At 44.8% G+C, this 16,831-nt stretch overlaps 1 protein-coding gene across 4 annotated transcripts in view; it reads left to right on the forward strand.

Moving 5' to 3' along the window:
• The first annotated feature begins 1,810 nt into the window (after positions 1-1,810).
• The window catches only part of CLSTN1 (calsyntenin 1), an 83,554-nt gene continuing 68,533 nt past the window's right edge, over positions 1,811-16,831 (forward strand). For all 4 annotated transcript variants that reach the window (XM_037828580.1, XM_037828582.1, XM_037828581.1 and 1 more), the window contains exon 1: positions 1,811-2,152. In XM_037828580.1, the coding sequence (XP_037684508.1) occupies positions 2,062-2,152 (91 nt within the window). In that variant the 5' untranslated portion in view covers positions 1,811-2,061. The remainder of the gene's footprint in view (positions 2,153-16,831) is intronic.

Here is a 16,831-nt window from a genome sequence, read left to right on the forward strand (position 1 = left end):
AGGGAGAGCCTGAAAGTCAGGAGGACTTCCTGAAGGAGGCAGCCCAGAGGTGTGCTGTAAGGACCTGAGGATCAGGCAGTGGTGAGTGCCACATAATGCTGCCCCTGGACAACAATGAACCTGAGCGAAGACAACAAGCAAGACAGCAGGCCCTGAGGTCAGCTGGGTGGGGCTGAGGGCTGGGAAACCTGGCAGAGCTGTCCAGACAGGATGAAGTGGCAGCAGGCAGCCACTGGGCTGGAGGCAAGCAAAGCCTGGGGTGGTGACTCCTGCCTCATTGGCTGGAAAAAGCACAATGCCTGGAGGAGCCAGTGCCTCAGAGGGGGTCCAACCAAGGGGAGCCTGGTGCCCTGCCCAGAGGAGGAGGTGGCAGGGAGGAAGGTGAGACTTTATATAGATGGAATCTTTAGGCTTTGATGGCGGATCACCTGTGGGGGACAAAGGGCAGGGACAGGCATATTGGATTATATTTTGCTTCGCCACTCCCCCAGGTCACATCACACCTCTGCACAGAGCCATTCATTATCTTTCTGTTGTCTGTGGGATCAAATCCAAACTTCTCCTCCTGTCATTTGAGGCACCCCACAATCTGGCCTCAATCTACCTTTTTGGCTCCCCGCCCACGACTCTCCTAAATAAGTCCTTGCCAAACTGAGCACTCACACTCCTCCAGCCTCCAGGCTGCCCCTACACCCCCACCCCAAACCGGCCTCCGGGAAGCCCACCAGCCAGCTGGACCCCTGTGGAAAACAGGGCCCCCCCGTGGTGCTTGTTTGGCAGTGAATCACCTCTGATATCTCTTCCAGCACACGCTTGAATAATTAACATTTTATTGTTATTTAACTTTTTGCTGTAGGTGTCTCATCTCCCTAATGAGACTGCCCTGTCCTCGAGGGCACATTCTTTTCACAGCAGTTGTTCCAACTGGGGAAGTCATTTGGCCCTTCTGACTTAGTTTCCAGTGCTGGGCACTGGGGAGACCATCACTGACTCCTTTCTTCTAACGCGGGGCTCCCGGGGGGCCAGAGGTCACCGGCTGAGAGAAGGTGCCCCGGGACACGAAGAGGACACATCCTCCATGGGGAGGGGGGAGACAGCCCACAACCCACAGGAGGGACCCTCTGTCTGTCTGGACCTGCATTTCTAAGGGACCATTAGCGTCACATTAAGATCGTGTAGAAGGAGCTCGCACCCTAGTCGCCTTTAAGAAGCCACAGACTGACTTCTTCAGCCAATGGCGGGGTCTTGAGCTACAAATTCAGGACGGGCCCCCTGGGGACAGGCCAGCCGCCCCCCGCCCCGGGCCTGCATCAACTGCGACACGGGCGGCGCAGCCCTGGGCCTGCTCGCGAGCGCGGGCACCTCTCCCACCCCGCCGAGGCCTCTCGGCGCCTCCACCTCGCAGCAGAGGACACCGAGGACTCGCCCGGAGGGACACGGGGTGTTGGCGCTCTGAGGGTGGTGTGCGGGGGATGCGGGGCAAGTCCGTCAGGTTAGCGAGGCGGAGCCCGGGCCCCAAGGTGCCGCTCGGGAGGGCCCAGGGGTCGATGGCCTCCGCCCCCCTCCCGGCCTCTCGGGAACCCACCCTGGGGCGCGGCCCCTCCGCGGGCGCGCGCTCTGGGCTCGGCCAGCCAGCTGGGGGCGCGCGCGCCCTTCCCCGCCCGCCCGCCCGCGCCTCGCGCCGCCTCCCGCGCGCTCCCGGGCCCGCCTCCCGTGCGCGCGCGCGCGCCTGGCGCCGCTCCCCTCCCCGCCCCTCCCGCCGCCACCCCGCCCCCGGCCGGGTACCCTCGCCGGACCCGAGAGAGAGCGGCCGCCGCCATCTTAGTCGCTGCCGCTGCCTCCAGCAAAGCGCTGCTTCGGCGGAGCAGGGAGGGCGCCCGCGGCCGGAGCCCGCGGCCCAGCGTCTCGGCGGCGGCGGCGGCGGCGGCGGCGCCTCCTCGGTCCCCGGTGCTCGCCGCGGCGCCCAGCAGCCGGCCCCGGGCCGCGAGAGCCCCGCTCGGCGCCCCGCGCGCCTCCCTGCCTCTCCCGCCCCGGGCGGCCGCAGCGCCGGGAGCCGGAGCGATGCTGCGCCGCCCCGCGCCCGCGCCGGCCCCGGCCTCCTGGCTGCTGCTGGCCGGGCTGCTGTGCGGCGGCGGGGTCTGGGCCGCGCGAGGTAAGCGCTCGGGGCCGGGCGCGGGGGGCCAGGCCGGGGCGCAGGGAGTCGGGTCGGGGCGCAGGGGCTCGGTCGGGACGCGGGGTGCTGCCGGCTGCACGGATTTGGGGGTGGTGGTGGTGGTGCGCACAGAAGGGCGGAGAGGTCGGTCCGCCGTCCTCCCCAGCAGCACGCCCAGGCTGGGGATGCAGCCCCCGGGTGCGATGCTCCATACGTGTGTTGTGTGCTCAGATGTGCATCGGGCCGGGGGTGCACACGCACAGTTTTTGGTGTGTGCTTACATAAGAGCCCACTCCTCCGCTTCGCTTTTCCAAGATCCCGATTCTCCGCTGCGGACCCTGCATCTCCCCCCTTTCCTCCTCCTCCCAGGGTCCTTTAACGTTGTCTGTTTTCAAACCAGCGGAGGCTGAAACTTCTTGCACTCCCCACCCTCCACCCTTTTCACCCAAAGGTGAAATTGTGATGAGGTTTACGACCGCGGTCTCACCCGGTGTTGGCAACCTTCGTCCTCTGCAGCCCCGAAGCCCGGATACAGATTTTCTGACGGTAATTTAGATCGTGCCTGAGCATTCATGGCCTCAGCAGAAAACTGAGAAACAGACCCTCGCAGTGATTCCTTAGGATCGTGGACCGAAATGGTCCCACGGTTAACGGCTGTATGGCAAATAATATTTCTTGGTAAATTGATTATTTTGTTTTTTTTTTAACCTTTGGCCGCTTAACCTGTTAAACGTTACGAGCGTTCTGATATTGATTGATCTTGCCAACGAGAAGCTTACGCATTGCAGATATATGCTTCTGAATGGATCTTGGAATCGTGAACATTTTCTTTGGCTTTGCAGCGAAGTAGTCTAGGTGGAATCTATAGAGTATTTGAAACTAGTCTATTTACTTTTTAATAAAAATTTTTTTTGTGGGGGATTGATAGAAGTCTAGGTGAGACATTTCCATTTAGCAAGCCTTTAAAATTATTTTTCTCCTCTTTGGCATGACATATCAAAAGAAGTATGGTGTTTACAAATTCAAGGGCAAAAGAGGCAAAATGTGCCTTTTGTTCCCTGTTCCTTTCTTAACATCGAGGATGATAAACTTTGAATACTTCATATCATTTCTAAAATTCTGTTGACTGTCAAATTCAGATGTTGAGTCATTAAGTATCCAATTGCTCTAAGTTTACAATTTGATCTTTAATTACATCAGGCCAACTTTGAAATGTCTTTCCAGATGTGACATGGAGGTGTGAAAGCCGAATATATCCAAGGAAAAAAACCCATAATATACCTCAAAGATTTACTTTTCTTGGGAAAACCCACATTTTAAAATATGTACATGACTTGGGCAACAGTTCAAGTATGTTTAGTTTAGTCAGTGATAACATTTCTAGTTGAAATCCATATCTTTTGTTAAGTTTGTCCATTCACCTGCATTTGCTATTGTTACTTGGGACGCTTAGTTCCAATAAATATCAACCATCAAATGCCTTCCTTATGATGGACTTAGAGAAATCTTATGTGAGAAATGTGCTGAGTCTTGAGTCCTTTGTAATTTGATAGCTTTCTCTGAGCTTTCCTTGGTGCAGTTACAGTACTTCAGGATTCTTAGTCTTCAAAATAAAAACACATTTTAAAAATCAGTTATTCTCTTGCTTTTTTTTCACCTTGAAATGTAGGAAATGTCTTGTGAATATCACATAAAATGCTAAAAAACAATTAGATTTTGTAATGTTACAAATAAATTTCAAATTTTAATATGCAGTTTGTGGAGACATTTTCTGTGTACTCACTTTAAAAGGTGATTGTTTCAGCTCATGTCTGAATTTTTTATTGCTGCAAGGCAGTATGAGATGAACTGCTGTTCATACTCTAGCTACCTCTAATAATAATGGGATAAAAATAATATACAAACTGCTGGAGAGAATGATAGCTTTTGTAACATAAATTGCATTTGAGTTTTAGTTGTTTTATGGAAAACCCTAAATTTCATTTTAATTGTATCTGTAGTTCTCAGCAAACCTCAAATTAACCAAAATATTTGGAGACATATCCTTGGCATGGGTTCATTCCCTGGAAGTCCTTTTCCTTCTCTCCAATTGGTCAATAATCAGGAAATGGAAAATTGAAGGAGAAAAAGTAGAAAGCTTATCTGAATACTAAAATATTTTTAAAAATGAGCAATCATGTAATGTGCTTCAAAGCATTACACGATTATCTTCCCATTTGCAAAGAGACTCCTCAGATCTCCCCTCTCCTTTCCCTGAACCCCTGAACCACCTCTCCTTGCTCCACTTGTCCTCTTCTCTGCAGCTCTTAACCCGTTCTCATTCGCTCTGTTATTAATTTTGTTTGTCAGCCTCCCCTCACCAGAACAAATGTCCCAAGGTGGGTTTTTTGGCCCATTTTGTTCACAGATCCGTCCTATCACCCCGGTCTTGCCTGGCACGCAGTTGGCAATCAGTGTTTGTCTGTGATTTAATGGATGGTTGACTCACTCAGTTGAGGCAATATAGTATTTTTACATCCAGTTTTTCACCTGACAGACAAATCCTAAATGCTGAAATAAAGCATTACAGAGTATTAAATTTAAATTCTGCTGTATGGATTTGGGAATTAGCAATTTTTCAGCATTCCAGTCTATTGATTGCAGTGCTGGGGATATTAGGTCATAAAAATTTGTATTTGAATCTTTGAAGTTTGTAGCTCTGTGGCTACCACTCTGAGTCCCTTTTTAAAAATACTGTAATTCCCAGTGTGTGTGTGTGGTTTTTTTTTTTTTTGAAAATGTTTTCCTTAATTTATTGTTTTTCAGAGAAAAGTTTGAGGAAAAAGTCATTTGAATGTAGACTTCACTGTTACATTTAGTCTGATCTTTTTATTGCCAAAAGTAAGTATCATTCACATAGGAGACCTATATAACTGCAAAAGAAACAATAAAATATTACTAATTCTGAATGTATTCCAGTTTCAGAGCTGTAAAACTCAACCAACTTGAACCTTCATTTAACTGAAATTCATCTCTTGGTTGCTTACTACGTTTAGAAGAAAAAAAGCATAAAACAAGTTTCATAGGAATTCTTGTTCAAAAGGAAGGTTTAGGAGCTTGTATAATACTCTGTCTGTCTCAATACTACTTGTTTTTTGAGCCTTAACCAAAGTGACTAATATTTTGGTTTCTGATAACAAGAATATGGACAATAAAAGAAATTATAAAATATGTAAAAGGTTTTTTATACTGAAATAGGAAGTGCTGTAATTTCATGACATTCCTCTCAGGACTTGCTTAAATTTATTAAACCAATTCTTAATTTTTAAACGAGGAACCAGAGATTATGTTAAGATCTTAAAACATGAAAAAAATGATTTAATTATCTTCTTACTTTCTAAGACAAGAAAATGCAAATTTTGGGGGGTGGTGGTGGTTAGAGTTTTCATTTATAGGAGTTGAAACAAAATAGATTGGATTATCTTGGACGTCCCCAAGGACCTACTTCTGGTGCTCTGGTTAATTGAAGTTTTATATATCTTGCATTTTCTGCTGTGCTTTTTCTGGGGTCCTCAGTATGGCAGGAACAAGGAGCAGCATTGCTTGGACAAATGCTGTGTCATTATAAATGAAATTCAAATTGTTTATTTGCTATAAAATATAGCAAATGTAGTACAACTTCAAGAATATGTATTCAGGATTGGTGGAAGTGAGTTATGCACTGTAAGAGAAAACTCAGATGTGTCACTGTGGGACCCCTCAAACTCTGCCAGTCCCCTACCCCATGTGTCAGGCTGATGACACGTACTGAAAAAATGTAAGTGTCATTTTTTCAGTAAGTGTCACCTCCTAGGGATTAGAATACTGCATTTGGACGTTCCTGATTTGGTAGATGCTTTCTGCCAAAATATGTTTTGGGCATGTTTTTCTTTTTTCATTTACCTTTAAGATGATATTGTTAATATTATTAGATTAGAAAATTTCACAGTATCTGCTGCTAAGACTTTTATTTTTAAAGGCTCTTGGCAAAGATTCAGTTACTTCAAAATAACAGAATTTGGAACATTTTAAAGACCTATAAAACACAGCTGAATATTAACTTCCTTCCCTTCCAGAACCCCAGTAAGTATGGGGTAGCATGGTAAAGGAAGAGTCGTGGTTTTGTTTTTTATCTTTTTGGTCAGACAAATATTTTCTTTCAGCTGTCTCTTCTGGACTAATCTGATTCCTGAGTGACAAGAATTTCTTGTCATTTGCTACTTTTCAAGTCTACCTTGATCTGTATTTTTTTGAATTTGTTGTTTAGGACAAAAGAAGCCTTCTGCATACAACCACTCTTTTTTTTTTTGTTTTTTCTTTCTTAATAGCTTTATTGAGGTATATTCACATATTACACACTTCACCTATGTGCTGCTAAGTAAATGTTTTTGTGTGGACATAGGTCTTCTTTGCTCTTGGGTAAGTACCCAGAGTGGAATTGCTGGGTCATGTGGCCACTTCATGTTTAATTTTTTGAGGATATGCCAGACTGTTTTCCAAAGTGGGTGCACATCTTACATCCACCCTTTTTAAAGGTATAATTCACATGCCATACAATTTGCCCATTTAAAATGTACAGTTCAGTGGTTTTTAGTATATTCACAGGTATATGCAGCCATCCCCGCAGTCAGTTTTAGGGCCTCTCCATCTCTTTATCACCTTAGGATGAGGCTCCGCATCCTTTAGCTATTGCCTTCCCTCCCCCCACCCATCTTTAAAGCAACCAGACTCCGTAATCACCCATCGGTCATCTTTGTAATCAGATACACATCTCACAGTTGTCTAGCAGGTATCTTCTCAGAGGTTTGAGTGGCTGATTTTTTCCTTCTCGGGGCAAACTGACATTTGATCCAACCAGGTCCTTCCTCAGCCATTGTCTCCTGTGTCACTTCTTCCCAGGACTTCAGACTTTCAGTTGAAAGGAACTTTGAACGGCCTGTCCTCCCTACCCACGTAGCCTGCCTTCCCTGTGAAACAGCGTCTTCACACTGTCCCGGACAAGGGATCGTTCAGCCTGTTTGAACTTGTCTAGTGCTGGGCGCTTCGTAGCTCACAAAGCACCCCTTTTCTTAAAGACACCCTTTAAGCTGCGGCTTTGGCCTGCTTTCCCAGGACTGTATCTTATCAGCCCTTTAAGTCTTTGTGGGAACCTACCCTGCAGCTCTGCTCCTAGGAGCGCTTACTTTCGGATAGGCTCAGAGCATTTGCAGCACGGCACCTGATTTCTGGTGGTGATCTGAGGAAGAAGCCAAGCTCAGTGGTCTGGGGACCCCCACCCACTGGCCCCACGTAGAGTTCCAGGTTTCACGTTATGAAGGGGACTGAAGAAAACACTAGAATTCTTAATATGCAATCAGTTTAGATGACATTTCTTCATCCACTAAAATTTTGTTATGCTAATTGGCTAAAAATGTGCTTTGTTAAAGTAAATTACTTTGTTCCATTGTTTTTATTATTTAACTATTCATTATTTACCCAGTCTTCAGTCATAGTATAAAATGCTTAGAAATACATCTTTAGATTCAAAACAAAATTTAAAACTCAGTAAAAATGAATGCCATCTTTATTTAATACCTACTTAAAGTATGACAAAGACATTTATTCTAAGGTCTTAATATTAAATTTTTTTTTCTTATATAATATAGTACTTTCATTTTAAGGACCATCTGGAAAAAAATTGGTTGTCATAAACTTAAATTGAAGAAATGTAAAACTTTAGAATGATTCATACAAAGTTGTCTAGATGGTGTTTTTTTTGTTATGGAAGTGAGGTGTCCTGAGCCCAGGGAACTTCCCAGCATTGGCAGCTCTGCAAGAGTCGCTTCCTTAAATCCTGACCCCAAAAGCCTGGTCCTCAAAAGTAGAAAATTTCCAAGAGATTATCAAATACAGCAAAATTGACATTAAATGGTAATGAAGAGAAAAGGCAAGAATGAATAGAAGAGAAATGTGGGAATCTGGGAAAGAAAAGAAGTGGGTTCTCTAAGTGGGATGGGGGGAGGGTTCGTGCTCCGTGGGGGCATATGGGTGGATCCCCGGGGGGCCCCAGGAATCATCTTGGATATTTGTTTACAGGCAGATTCCCGCGCTTCCCTCCAAAGATTCTTATTCAGTAGGTCTAGGGTTTAAGTGGCTTTTAAAGAACCTAATTAATTCTAACTGAAATGCAGGATCCAGTCACTTTTGACTTTGGATTTTGCATATTTCAGATGTAGTTATTGATGAATAATTTTGACTGAGTCAGCTCCAGAATCCATGGGGCCCAACAGAAAATGAAAATGCAAGGCCCCTTGTTAAAAAATATTACTAAAAATTTCAAGATGGCAGTAGAACATTAAACCAAGCACGGGGCGGCACACCCTGAAAGTCGGGCCTGACTATTAGTAAACGCGCAGGGCAGGGCCTCGAGTCAGAACCGGGGCCAGGCTGTCCTCGCAGGTGGGCCGGCTGCTGCCCCCCTGCCACTGCGCCCCCTACCCCCTCTGCTGGCCTCAGGGTGGAGACCCTCACCTTCTGTCCCCAGCACCTCGCTGAGGGTGGACTGTACGAAGTTCACAATAGACATCTTTTCAATGAATATAGCAGGAGAGCAAATCGTAGTTAGAGGCTAATTGGGGAATAGGATCACATAATTTGGGGGATCAAAGCTTTTGCATCAAGCAGATATATTTATCTTTAAAATACCTTGACTAATTCATGCCAGTTTCCTATTAGGGAATTAGTAACAGAAACAAAATTCTTGGATAATCCCTAATCTGCCCTGCATTTCAAACACTTATCAGAGTAGTTAATAAGTAGCAAAATGCACTGATTTGAATATAATTTTCTCCTTGGGCAAAAATTATTAAAAGAGCAGTGAGGGGGGTGGCAGCCCTTCTCAGTACCTTGCTGACTAGTGCTGGGTTAGTGGTGGGATACCTTGGTAATCCTCAAATGGGTTATAAAGCCCTGAGTTGGTGATGTTTCTGATCTTGCTTTTTAATTGTTTGTAAATATCCATAAATATCTGCTCATGATTCCTGTGTAAGACAGTTTCATTTGGTGAAGGTTTGAAAAGCTCCTGCCCAAGTATATGAGGGTCTTCTCTTGCTTAACTCAGAGAAGCATATAATAAGCATCTAAACATTATCCGAAGCCTAGGACAGAAAGTATTGAAGCAAATGCTTTTTGATGTGAACGCTGACGTTTTTGAACTTCTAAAGTAGAACATGGTCCCCTGGAGAACACCAGAACATAGCCTTTTTTTCCCATTATGGTGACTTTAATAATGACCACAACATTAATATTTGTTTGAATGAAATATTCTTTTAGATGGGCCACTAATGCCAGTGATTCATATGTACTTGCTTATTCAATAAAGTTTATTAACCCCATTCTTTTCTAGAATTATTCTTTCCCAATAGTCTCAGAAGCTTTGAGATTTTCACCACTACTTTTAAAAAAGTGACGTGTATGGCAAATGGGTCTCAACAGACACTTCCTTTGCTCTGTTTTGCTGTTTTGTGCTAAGTGTGCCCTAGAGTGCTGTTAGGGTCAGGGGAGAGCAGAGAGAGGGGGATCAGGTATGACTGGAAGGTGGGTATGGGGGCGCTTTAGACTTTGGAGAGCTCCCCCACAATGCGAAGGCCGTGACGAGGAGGTGGACAGCCTTCAGGGCACGCTGGGCAGAGGGGTTTGGGGGAGCCTGTCCACAGAGGTTGGAGACGTGGCCTCACCCGGGCTGGGGCTGACACAGGAAAATGGCATCGTCTAGCAAGGAGGGTCCTGGGTGCTGGGGCGGCCTCTTCAGAGTGGGCTCCTGGGGGGCCCAGGCAGGGTGGCAGGTGCCCGGTGGCTGCCAGACACACCTGGTGCTCACTCAGGGAGAGCTTGGGGAAGGGGGCACAGTGATAGTAGGGCCCAGGGGTCTAAGTCCCCGTGGAGTTCTGAGGCGGGCTGTTGGGCCCCTTTGTCTCCTGGCTCGAGTTGTGGGTGCCTGCTGCTTACGGTTCTTGTCAGCCCTGCAGGACTGAGGGAGCCCAGGGCAAAGGGAAAATGGAAGTGGGTCACACAGGCCAGGCTGCGGTTGTTTAAGCTTGAACGGAGAAGGCTAAAGGGCTTCCTGAAGTTTCTGTGGTATCTAGCCCAGCTCACTGGGGTAGGAGAACAGCTGGGGATTTGGGGCAAAAGCCTTGGACTAAGGTGGCCCTGACTGCACTTTTTTACCTTTTGGAAACCCAAGCCCAGTCAGTTAGAACTGAGGCCAGCTGGTGCAGTGGGCTGGGATGGAACCCCCAATATCTGAGAAATCCCCAGCAGTGGCCAAAAGCGGATCCATGCCTAGTTGTGGTCAGATTGCTGTCTTCTCTCCTGAATGCGCAGGCACGTTTTCTTTGTCCATCTTCAGCTCCTAGTGCCTGTAAGCTCAGCTCCCCTGAGCTGAAATTCCTTGACTACCTCAGCCATGTGGTATCTTCCAATGGCTATTTTCCAACTGCCTTAACCTAGCTTTGTTTGACATACTGTTTCCTGCAACCTAGAGCCGTTTCAGATTCCCAGATGACCTCAGAACTCAACTGTAATGGATCCATTAGGAGTTGAAGTTGGAACCAACATTGTATTTTCTCATAGAAACATTGTTACAAATGGTTTCAGGCTCCAAAAGGGACCCTCAGAAGCCAGTTAAACCCATCCTAAGTGGAAATAGTACAGGTTTGCAGTGGAAGAAAACAACCCACACCCATTACAATAATGTAATTATATAAACCAAAAAATGAAGAGCTAGTTAAAATTTTTTAGTAAGTAGGCTTTGAAGTAATAAAGTAGCTTTTTAAAAGATTCTGGCGGGCGTCAGCCACCATCAGTCTCTTTCCTTGACTCTCTGATCCTTGACTTGGATAGAAGAGAAGACTAAGGGAGAGAAAGGCTGAGAAGGAGGAGCAAATACTTGTGTTCTGCGGACTGAGCCAGTGAGAGGAAGAGGAGGGACGCAGCCTGGGCGGGAAGCAGCAGGGAAGAGTCGTGGGCCAGCCAGCCCCCTGGGGCCCCGGCAGCAGCCCCGTCCCACCTGGCTGGGTGGCACCTGGGCAGGTGGCCAGGTAAGGGGACCAGGCTGGGCACGGTGGGCTGCCTGCCATAGGAGGTGGTGCATCCACACATGGGGACCACCTGTATACACAAGCCTGCACAATGGGTGGACCACCTGTGTACAAAGCCCGCGCCTTTCAGAGAGTACCTGCTGGTGCACATCATTTAAATAAATGACTTATGTTCAAATGTCCTCAGTTTCCAGCAAAGGGAATTTTACTTAAGAATTGCAATTTAAGGCCATTTCTTGAATTTTGCAAGTTTCTACATCTATATGAATTAAATTTACTCCATTGTAGAGGTGTCTCACTACTGTAATTGTAAAACTGTATTTTTCCTACCCCCAGCCCCCAAATATTCTTAGAGTTGTGTGTATCACTTAATATTATCTTTGCTAGAAGTCATCCTTGTTAAATAATGGAGATGTAGTGACATCTAACTAATGAAATAGTGATCAACTGCAGGTTTCCTCTTCAAATTGTTATACAGGACGTCAAATTGATTTCCATGGCAGCGTTTCCCTAAGAGCGTGAATTGGCTTTGACAGGTGTTTCTTGGAAAAGGCGGCCTCTCGTTCACCTCAGTCTGGGAAGTTATGAAACAAGATTAAAGAGGTTTCCTTGGGTAGACTTCTCAGTCTTCAGCTACTAATGTGTTTTGAGCTGTGGGGGTGGGGGTGGGGCTATAATCAACGTTTACTCTACTAACTTAACCATGGAATCTTTTTTCCTTGGGGTATCTTGCATGGAACACACTAGAAAATGCTGTTCCAGGCCCCTCACCCACCCCCAATCCCCTGGCCCCTTACTGTGGAAAAAGAAAATATGGTTAGTGCAAGAAAAGAATAAGTGAAAATGACCTAAAATACTGCCTCTCAGAGATCATTTTTCTCAATCCTTTTGTGTGTATCCTTCTAGCTTACTTCTCTTGTATAGTTTTTAATGTCATTTAATAAACATTTGCACCAGGTGTGGAATGGATAGTAATCCATGTGAAGGAATCTATTTAACTAATTCTTAGAGCAGGGTTCTCAGGACCCCTGTGCTCTCAAAAATAATGGAGGACCCCAAAGAGCTTGGGTTTATATGGGTTATATCTGTTGATATTGACTCTCCTAGAAATTAAAACTGAGAGACTATTAAGTATTTATTTAAAATAGCAATGACAAATCCATAGCATGGTAAGTTAACATAATTTTTTATGAACAGTAACTGTATTTTCCAAAACACCATTTAGCAAGAAGAGTGGGCATCATTTTACATTTTTGCAAGTCTCTTCATGTCCAACTTGAGAGAAGATAGTTGGATTCTGCATTCAGTCTGTTACCATATGTTGCCTCATTGAAGCATAATGAAAGAAAATTCGGCCTCTCACAGATATGTAGCTGGAAAAAGGAGGATTGTGTGCATCCCTTGAAAGGGTCTTGGGGTCCCAGGGGTTCCTCAAACCACACTTAGATAACTGCTGCTCTGGTTGATGTCAAAGTATAATTGGGGTCTGTGTCGTGAGTAATTCGCTCCTACATAATAGTTGAGGTAGCAAAGCAAAGCTTGCAAATGAGTTACTGAAAAATAAAAAGGAAATTTTAATAACTTGCCTTATTCCTACAATCACATCTCTCCCTCATGCACTTTGTAGCTTGCTCGCTCTCTCCAGTGGGGAAGGGACAGGTGAGTTGTGGTCCTCTGACCTGGCCTTTCCTATGAGGCATGGCGGACACCTGTCGGCCAGTGAGGGGCCCCTCTGGGCAGTGAGTGCCCAGCCGTGATGTGGCTCCAGGGGGTCTTGTGTGCCTGTGGAGTGGTACTCTGGTTTTCTTTTTCATTTTACTCTCAGACACGTTACATACACTATCTAATTGCCCACTCCAGCTACTTTCAAGCATGCAATTCAGTGGCATTAATTACACTGATAATGTTGTGCTACCATCACCACCGTCCCTTACCGAAGGTCGTCCATCACCCCAAAAAGAAACTCTGCACCCACTCCCCCTCCTCCCCCTTCCCTGGTAACCTGGAATCTACTTTGTCTCCATGATCTTGCATATTCCAGTTATTTCCTGTAAGTGAAATCATACAGTTTTTGTCCTTTTGTGACTGGCTTATTTCACTTAATATGATGTCCTTAAGGTCCATCCATGTTGCAGAATTTATCAGAACTCCTTTCCTTTTTACAGTTGGATAATACTCCACTGTATGGCTATTCCACATTTTGTTTATGCATTCCCCCGTTGATAGACACTTGGGTTGTGTCTGTCACATTGTGGTGTTGTTGGGTCGTGTGGTAATTCTGTGTTCAACTCTGTGAGGAACCACCACACTTTTCCACAGCAGCTGCACCATTTTACATTCCCACCAACAATGTATGAGGCTTCCTCTTTCTCCACATCCTCACCTACATTTGTTATTTTCTGTTCTTTTAATTATAGTCATTCTAGTGGTAGTGAAGCGTCTTGGACACATTTTAGTGAGAGAGAAGGCAAGAATAGGCAAAAATAAACACACTTATAAATAAATGGCAAAGTCAAGTTTATTTGGACTTTTTCCTTGGTAGTATACACTTACCTTATTAATATCTTCTTTGAATGAGATCTAGAAAAAAATCAAGGGTACTTTGAAAAAAAGTTCAATGCTTAAAAAAAAAAGATTCCCATCTTTGTTTTTCCTTATAAGGTGGCTTTTTTGAGATCTTTAAATGACTGCTTTCACTGTAAAACAGTATAACTACCGTGGTAAAAAAAGTTTGTGCCACTGTTTGCTTTATTTTCCTTAAGAATCTTTGCAATTTTCTCAAGATCTGATTTATCTATGGAATATGTTGTGCAAGAGTGTGGCTGTTTGGTATTACTTTGATTACCAATAATCTAGTTGTTACTAAACTACATCCCATAAATTGTTTCATCTTGAGATAAAGTCCTTTACTTCTAAAATCTGGCTCTTAAGTCATCTCTGTTTATTTATACGTTACTGCATTAGCCCATTAAACCCCTTAACTTAAAAAGTCTGCAAATTTAGTGAAAAAATCAGTTTCTGAATTATATTGATAGAATTTTAGAAGTGGAGAGGACTTTAGAAATCATTTAGCTTCATCAGCTCATTTTACCAAAGAGGACACAGGTTGAAGCTATTAGGCTGTCAGTTTGCTGTTTTAATAGCTCAGAATATGAAAAGTGGAGTCCAAACTGGAATGTCTTTAACTCTGGTTTTTTGTAAAAAGGAATATTCAGAAAACATAAATTTGGGCAAGTTGTGACATTTCATGTGCAGTTGAGCCAGGAAAGTAGATTATAAAATTGGTGTGATTATTTTAAAAATTCTGGAGAAACTGTACATTTTATTTATGAAGTTACACAGTTTTCAGCCCTGTAGCACTCTTTTGTGAGAATCTTTCAGAGAAGTTGCCACATGGTGCTCAAGTCCCCGTTCTGGTGTTGATGTGATCCTGGGCGGCTGCTGATGTGGTTCCTCCTGGCAGCCTGTGGGGACAGCAGCAGCCAGTCTTTGCTGGAGCTGGGGGTGCTTTTTGTTAGGAGGGCTGCCTCAGCGTGGAGCAGGGAGTTCTTGGTCTTGGCTCTACTGCTGGGTCCCCGCAGAGAAAATTTGGGTTCAGTAGGAGTGTAGTGGACTGGTCAGGAGAATGGGCTCAAGATAAACTGTCGGGTTTCACCCCCCCCCCCCAGCTCTGCCGCTCACTCACTGTGTGGTTTGGGCAGACACTTAACTTCTCTGGGCCTCAGTTTCTTCATCCGTAAGATGGGGGATAATAATAGTTCCTCTCTCAGAAGGTTGCTTTTCCTTTTTGTAAAGCATTCAGAACACTTGCTTAGCAAGTCTCATGTGTTTGCTGCTTTGTTAATTCAATTCCATGTGATAAGTTTTAAAAAGGATTTAAAGAAAGTTAACAGTCCTCTCCTCCCCTGCCCCCACCAGCTTTTTGCACTTCGAAGCCGAGCATTTTCTGTTCCCCCAGCTGTTCTTCATGTGACTTTATTTCCAAATCCCCACCAACCAGCCTGGTTTCTTGCTCCTTGGGTGCACCCAGGGTGTAGCTGTCACCTTTTGGATGGCGCAGAGGGTTGGGTAGCATCATGGTGTGGGGATAGCACTCGCTTGTCTGGACCTTGCAGCTGCTTTGTCACACCGAGCTTTTATTTAACCCAAACTTCCAAGTCCTCCCAACCCCAACTGATGTCTGACCATGCTTCTCATGTGTAGGCTTCCCATCTTGATCCTTAGTGCAGGTTTATCGTCATTTGTCTTCATTCCATCTCATCTTGCCCCATCTGGCCCTCCGTGCCATTCTGTCAAGGATCTCACATCCCGCCTCCAGGTCCATCACCTGTGCTAGCCATCCCGGCTTCATCCCGGCTTCATCCTGGCTTCATGTCATGCTCAAATCAGACGTGAAGGTTGAAGAGCCTTCCAGAGGTCACCAGAGATGGCCCATTGGTCGCTGGGGAGGTAATTAAACCTGTGAATCCACCCATCTGTATTATCCAGTTCAGTTTTCCCACCTTGCTCTCTTGATCACGAGGAAATCAGGAAGGGCCTCAGCAGATGCCTTGCCCCAGTTTAGTACACTATTCTAGAGTTCAAATGAGTTGTGGAAGTCAAGTTTTTAGCGTGGTGCCTGGCACTTAAATTGTAGCCGATGTCATTCTTTTAGCTTTCCCTTGACTTTCTTGATAGCCCTCAAAAAAGAAAATGTTTCCATAACTCATCATTCTTATGAATAATGTCACCTGTTCTTTGTGATTTCTTTTCCTTCTGTCAAGGCACAAAAAAACAATCTTGAATTTCCCATGAGTGGTGTCAGACTCAATGATGCATAGTTGTGCAATATCCATTTTCCCAGTTTGAAAATTCAGGTATTTATATGCTTTGCAGATTCCTTAAAGATCAACCCTCTTGTAGGCTAGCAGTACTGTCCATAAGTTTTATCAGTGCCCCAGGATAAAACACCCAAAATAATTTAGGGAGATTAGGTCCTTTTCTTTTTTTCTCTATGGTCTTTAGTTTTTTTTATCATTCTGTTGATCTTGCTTCTAATAAAAAAATGTGCTTCTCAAGAGTCTCAGTGGCAAAAGAAGATTGAGCTGTTTCACTTTCTGTGTTTATCATAAAAACTATGTAAAAGCATTTATCTTGTATTGTTAGTATTGTGGGAAAGAAAGTAATAAAGGGACAGATCATAGGGGTACAAGGATAGAATCTTGATTTTTCTATGTCGTGTATTTATTGGATAATCCTGGTCAACTGACAACAGTACTTTGGGGAATAGCTTTTAGGAACTTTACACTTATAGTGGATGTCAGCTGGTCTTGAATAGTGGGTGGCCTTTTTTGAACTATATGTGATAAAGTTTCCCATTGTATTTGAAGGTCAGGAGACTAAAAAAACATACAGAACTTGGAAATTGCCATTGGACTATTATGTTATGATTTGGGACAGCGCCTTGTCCTATTTTAATTCAAGACAAATGTTATAATGATAAAGAAGAAAGAAAAGGGCAAACACAGCCTGTGTTTTCTGATAACACTGCAAAATAGGAATCTCAAGGAAAGCATAGCAGGTGGTTTGTTGCCTAAATAGATTT

This window comes from Choloepus didactylus, chromosome 2 (assembly GCF_015220235.1).
Source record: "Choloepus didactylus isolate mChoDid1 chromosome 2, mChoDid1.pri, whole genome shotgun sequence".
In the NCBI taxonomy this organism is placed as follows: domain Eukaryota; kingdom Metazoa; phylum Chordata; class Mammalia; order Pilosa; family Megalonychidae; genus Choloepus; species Choloepus didactylus.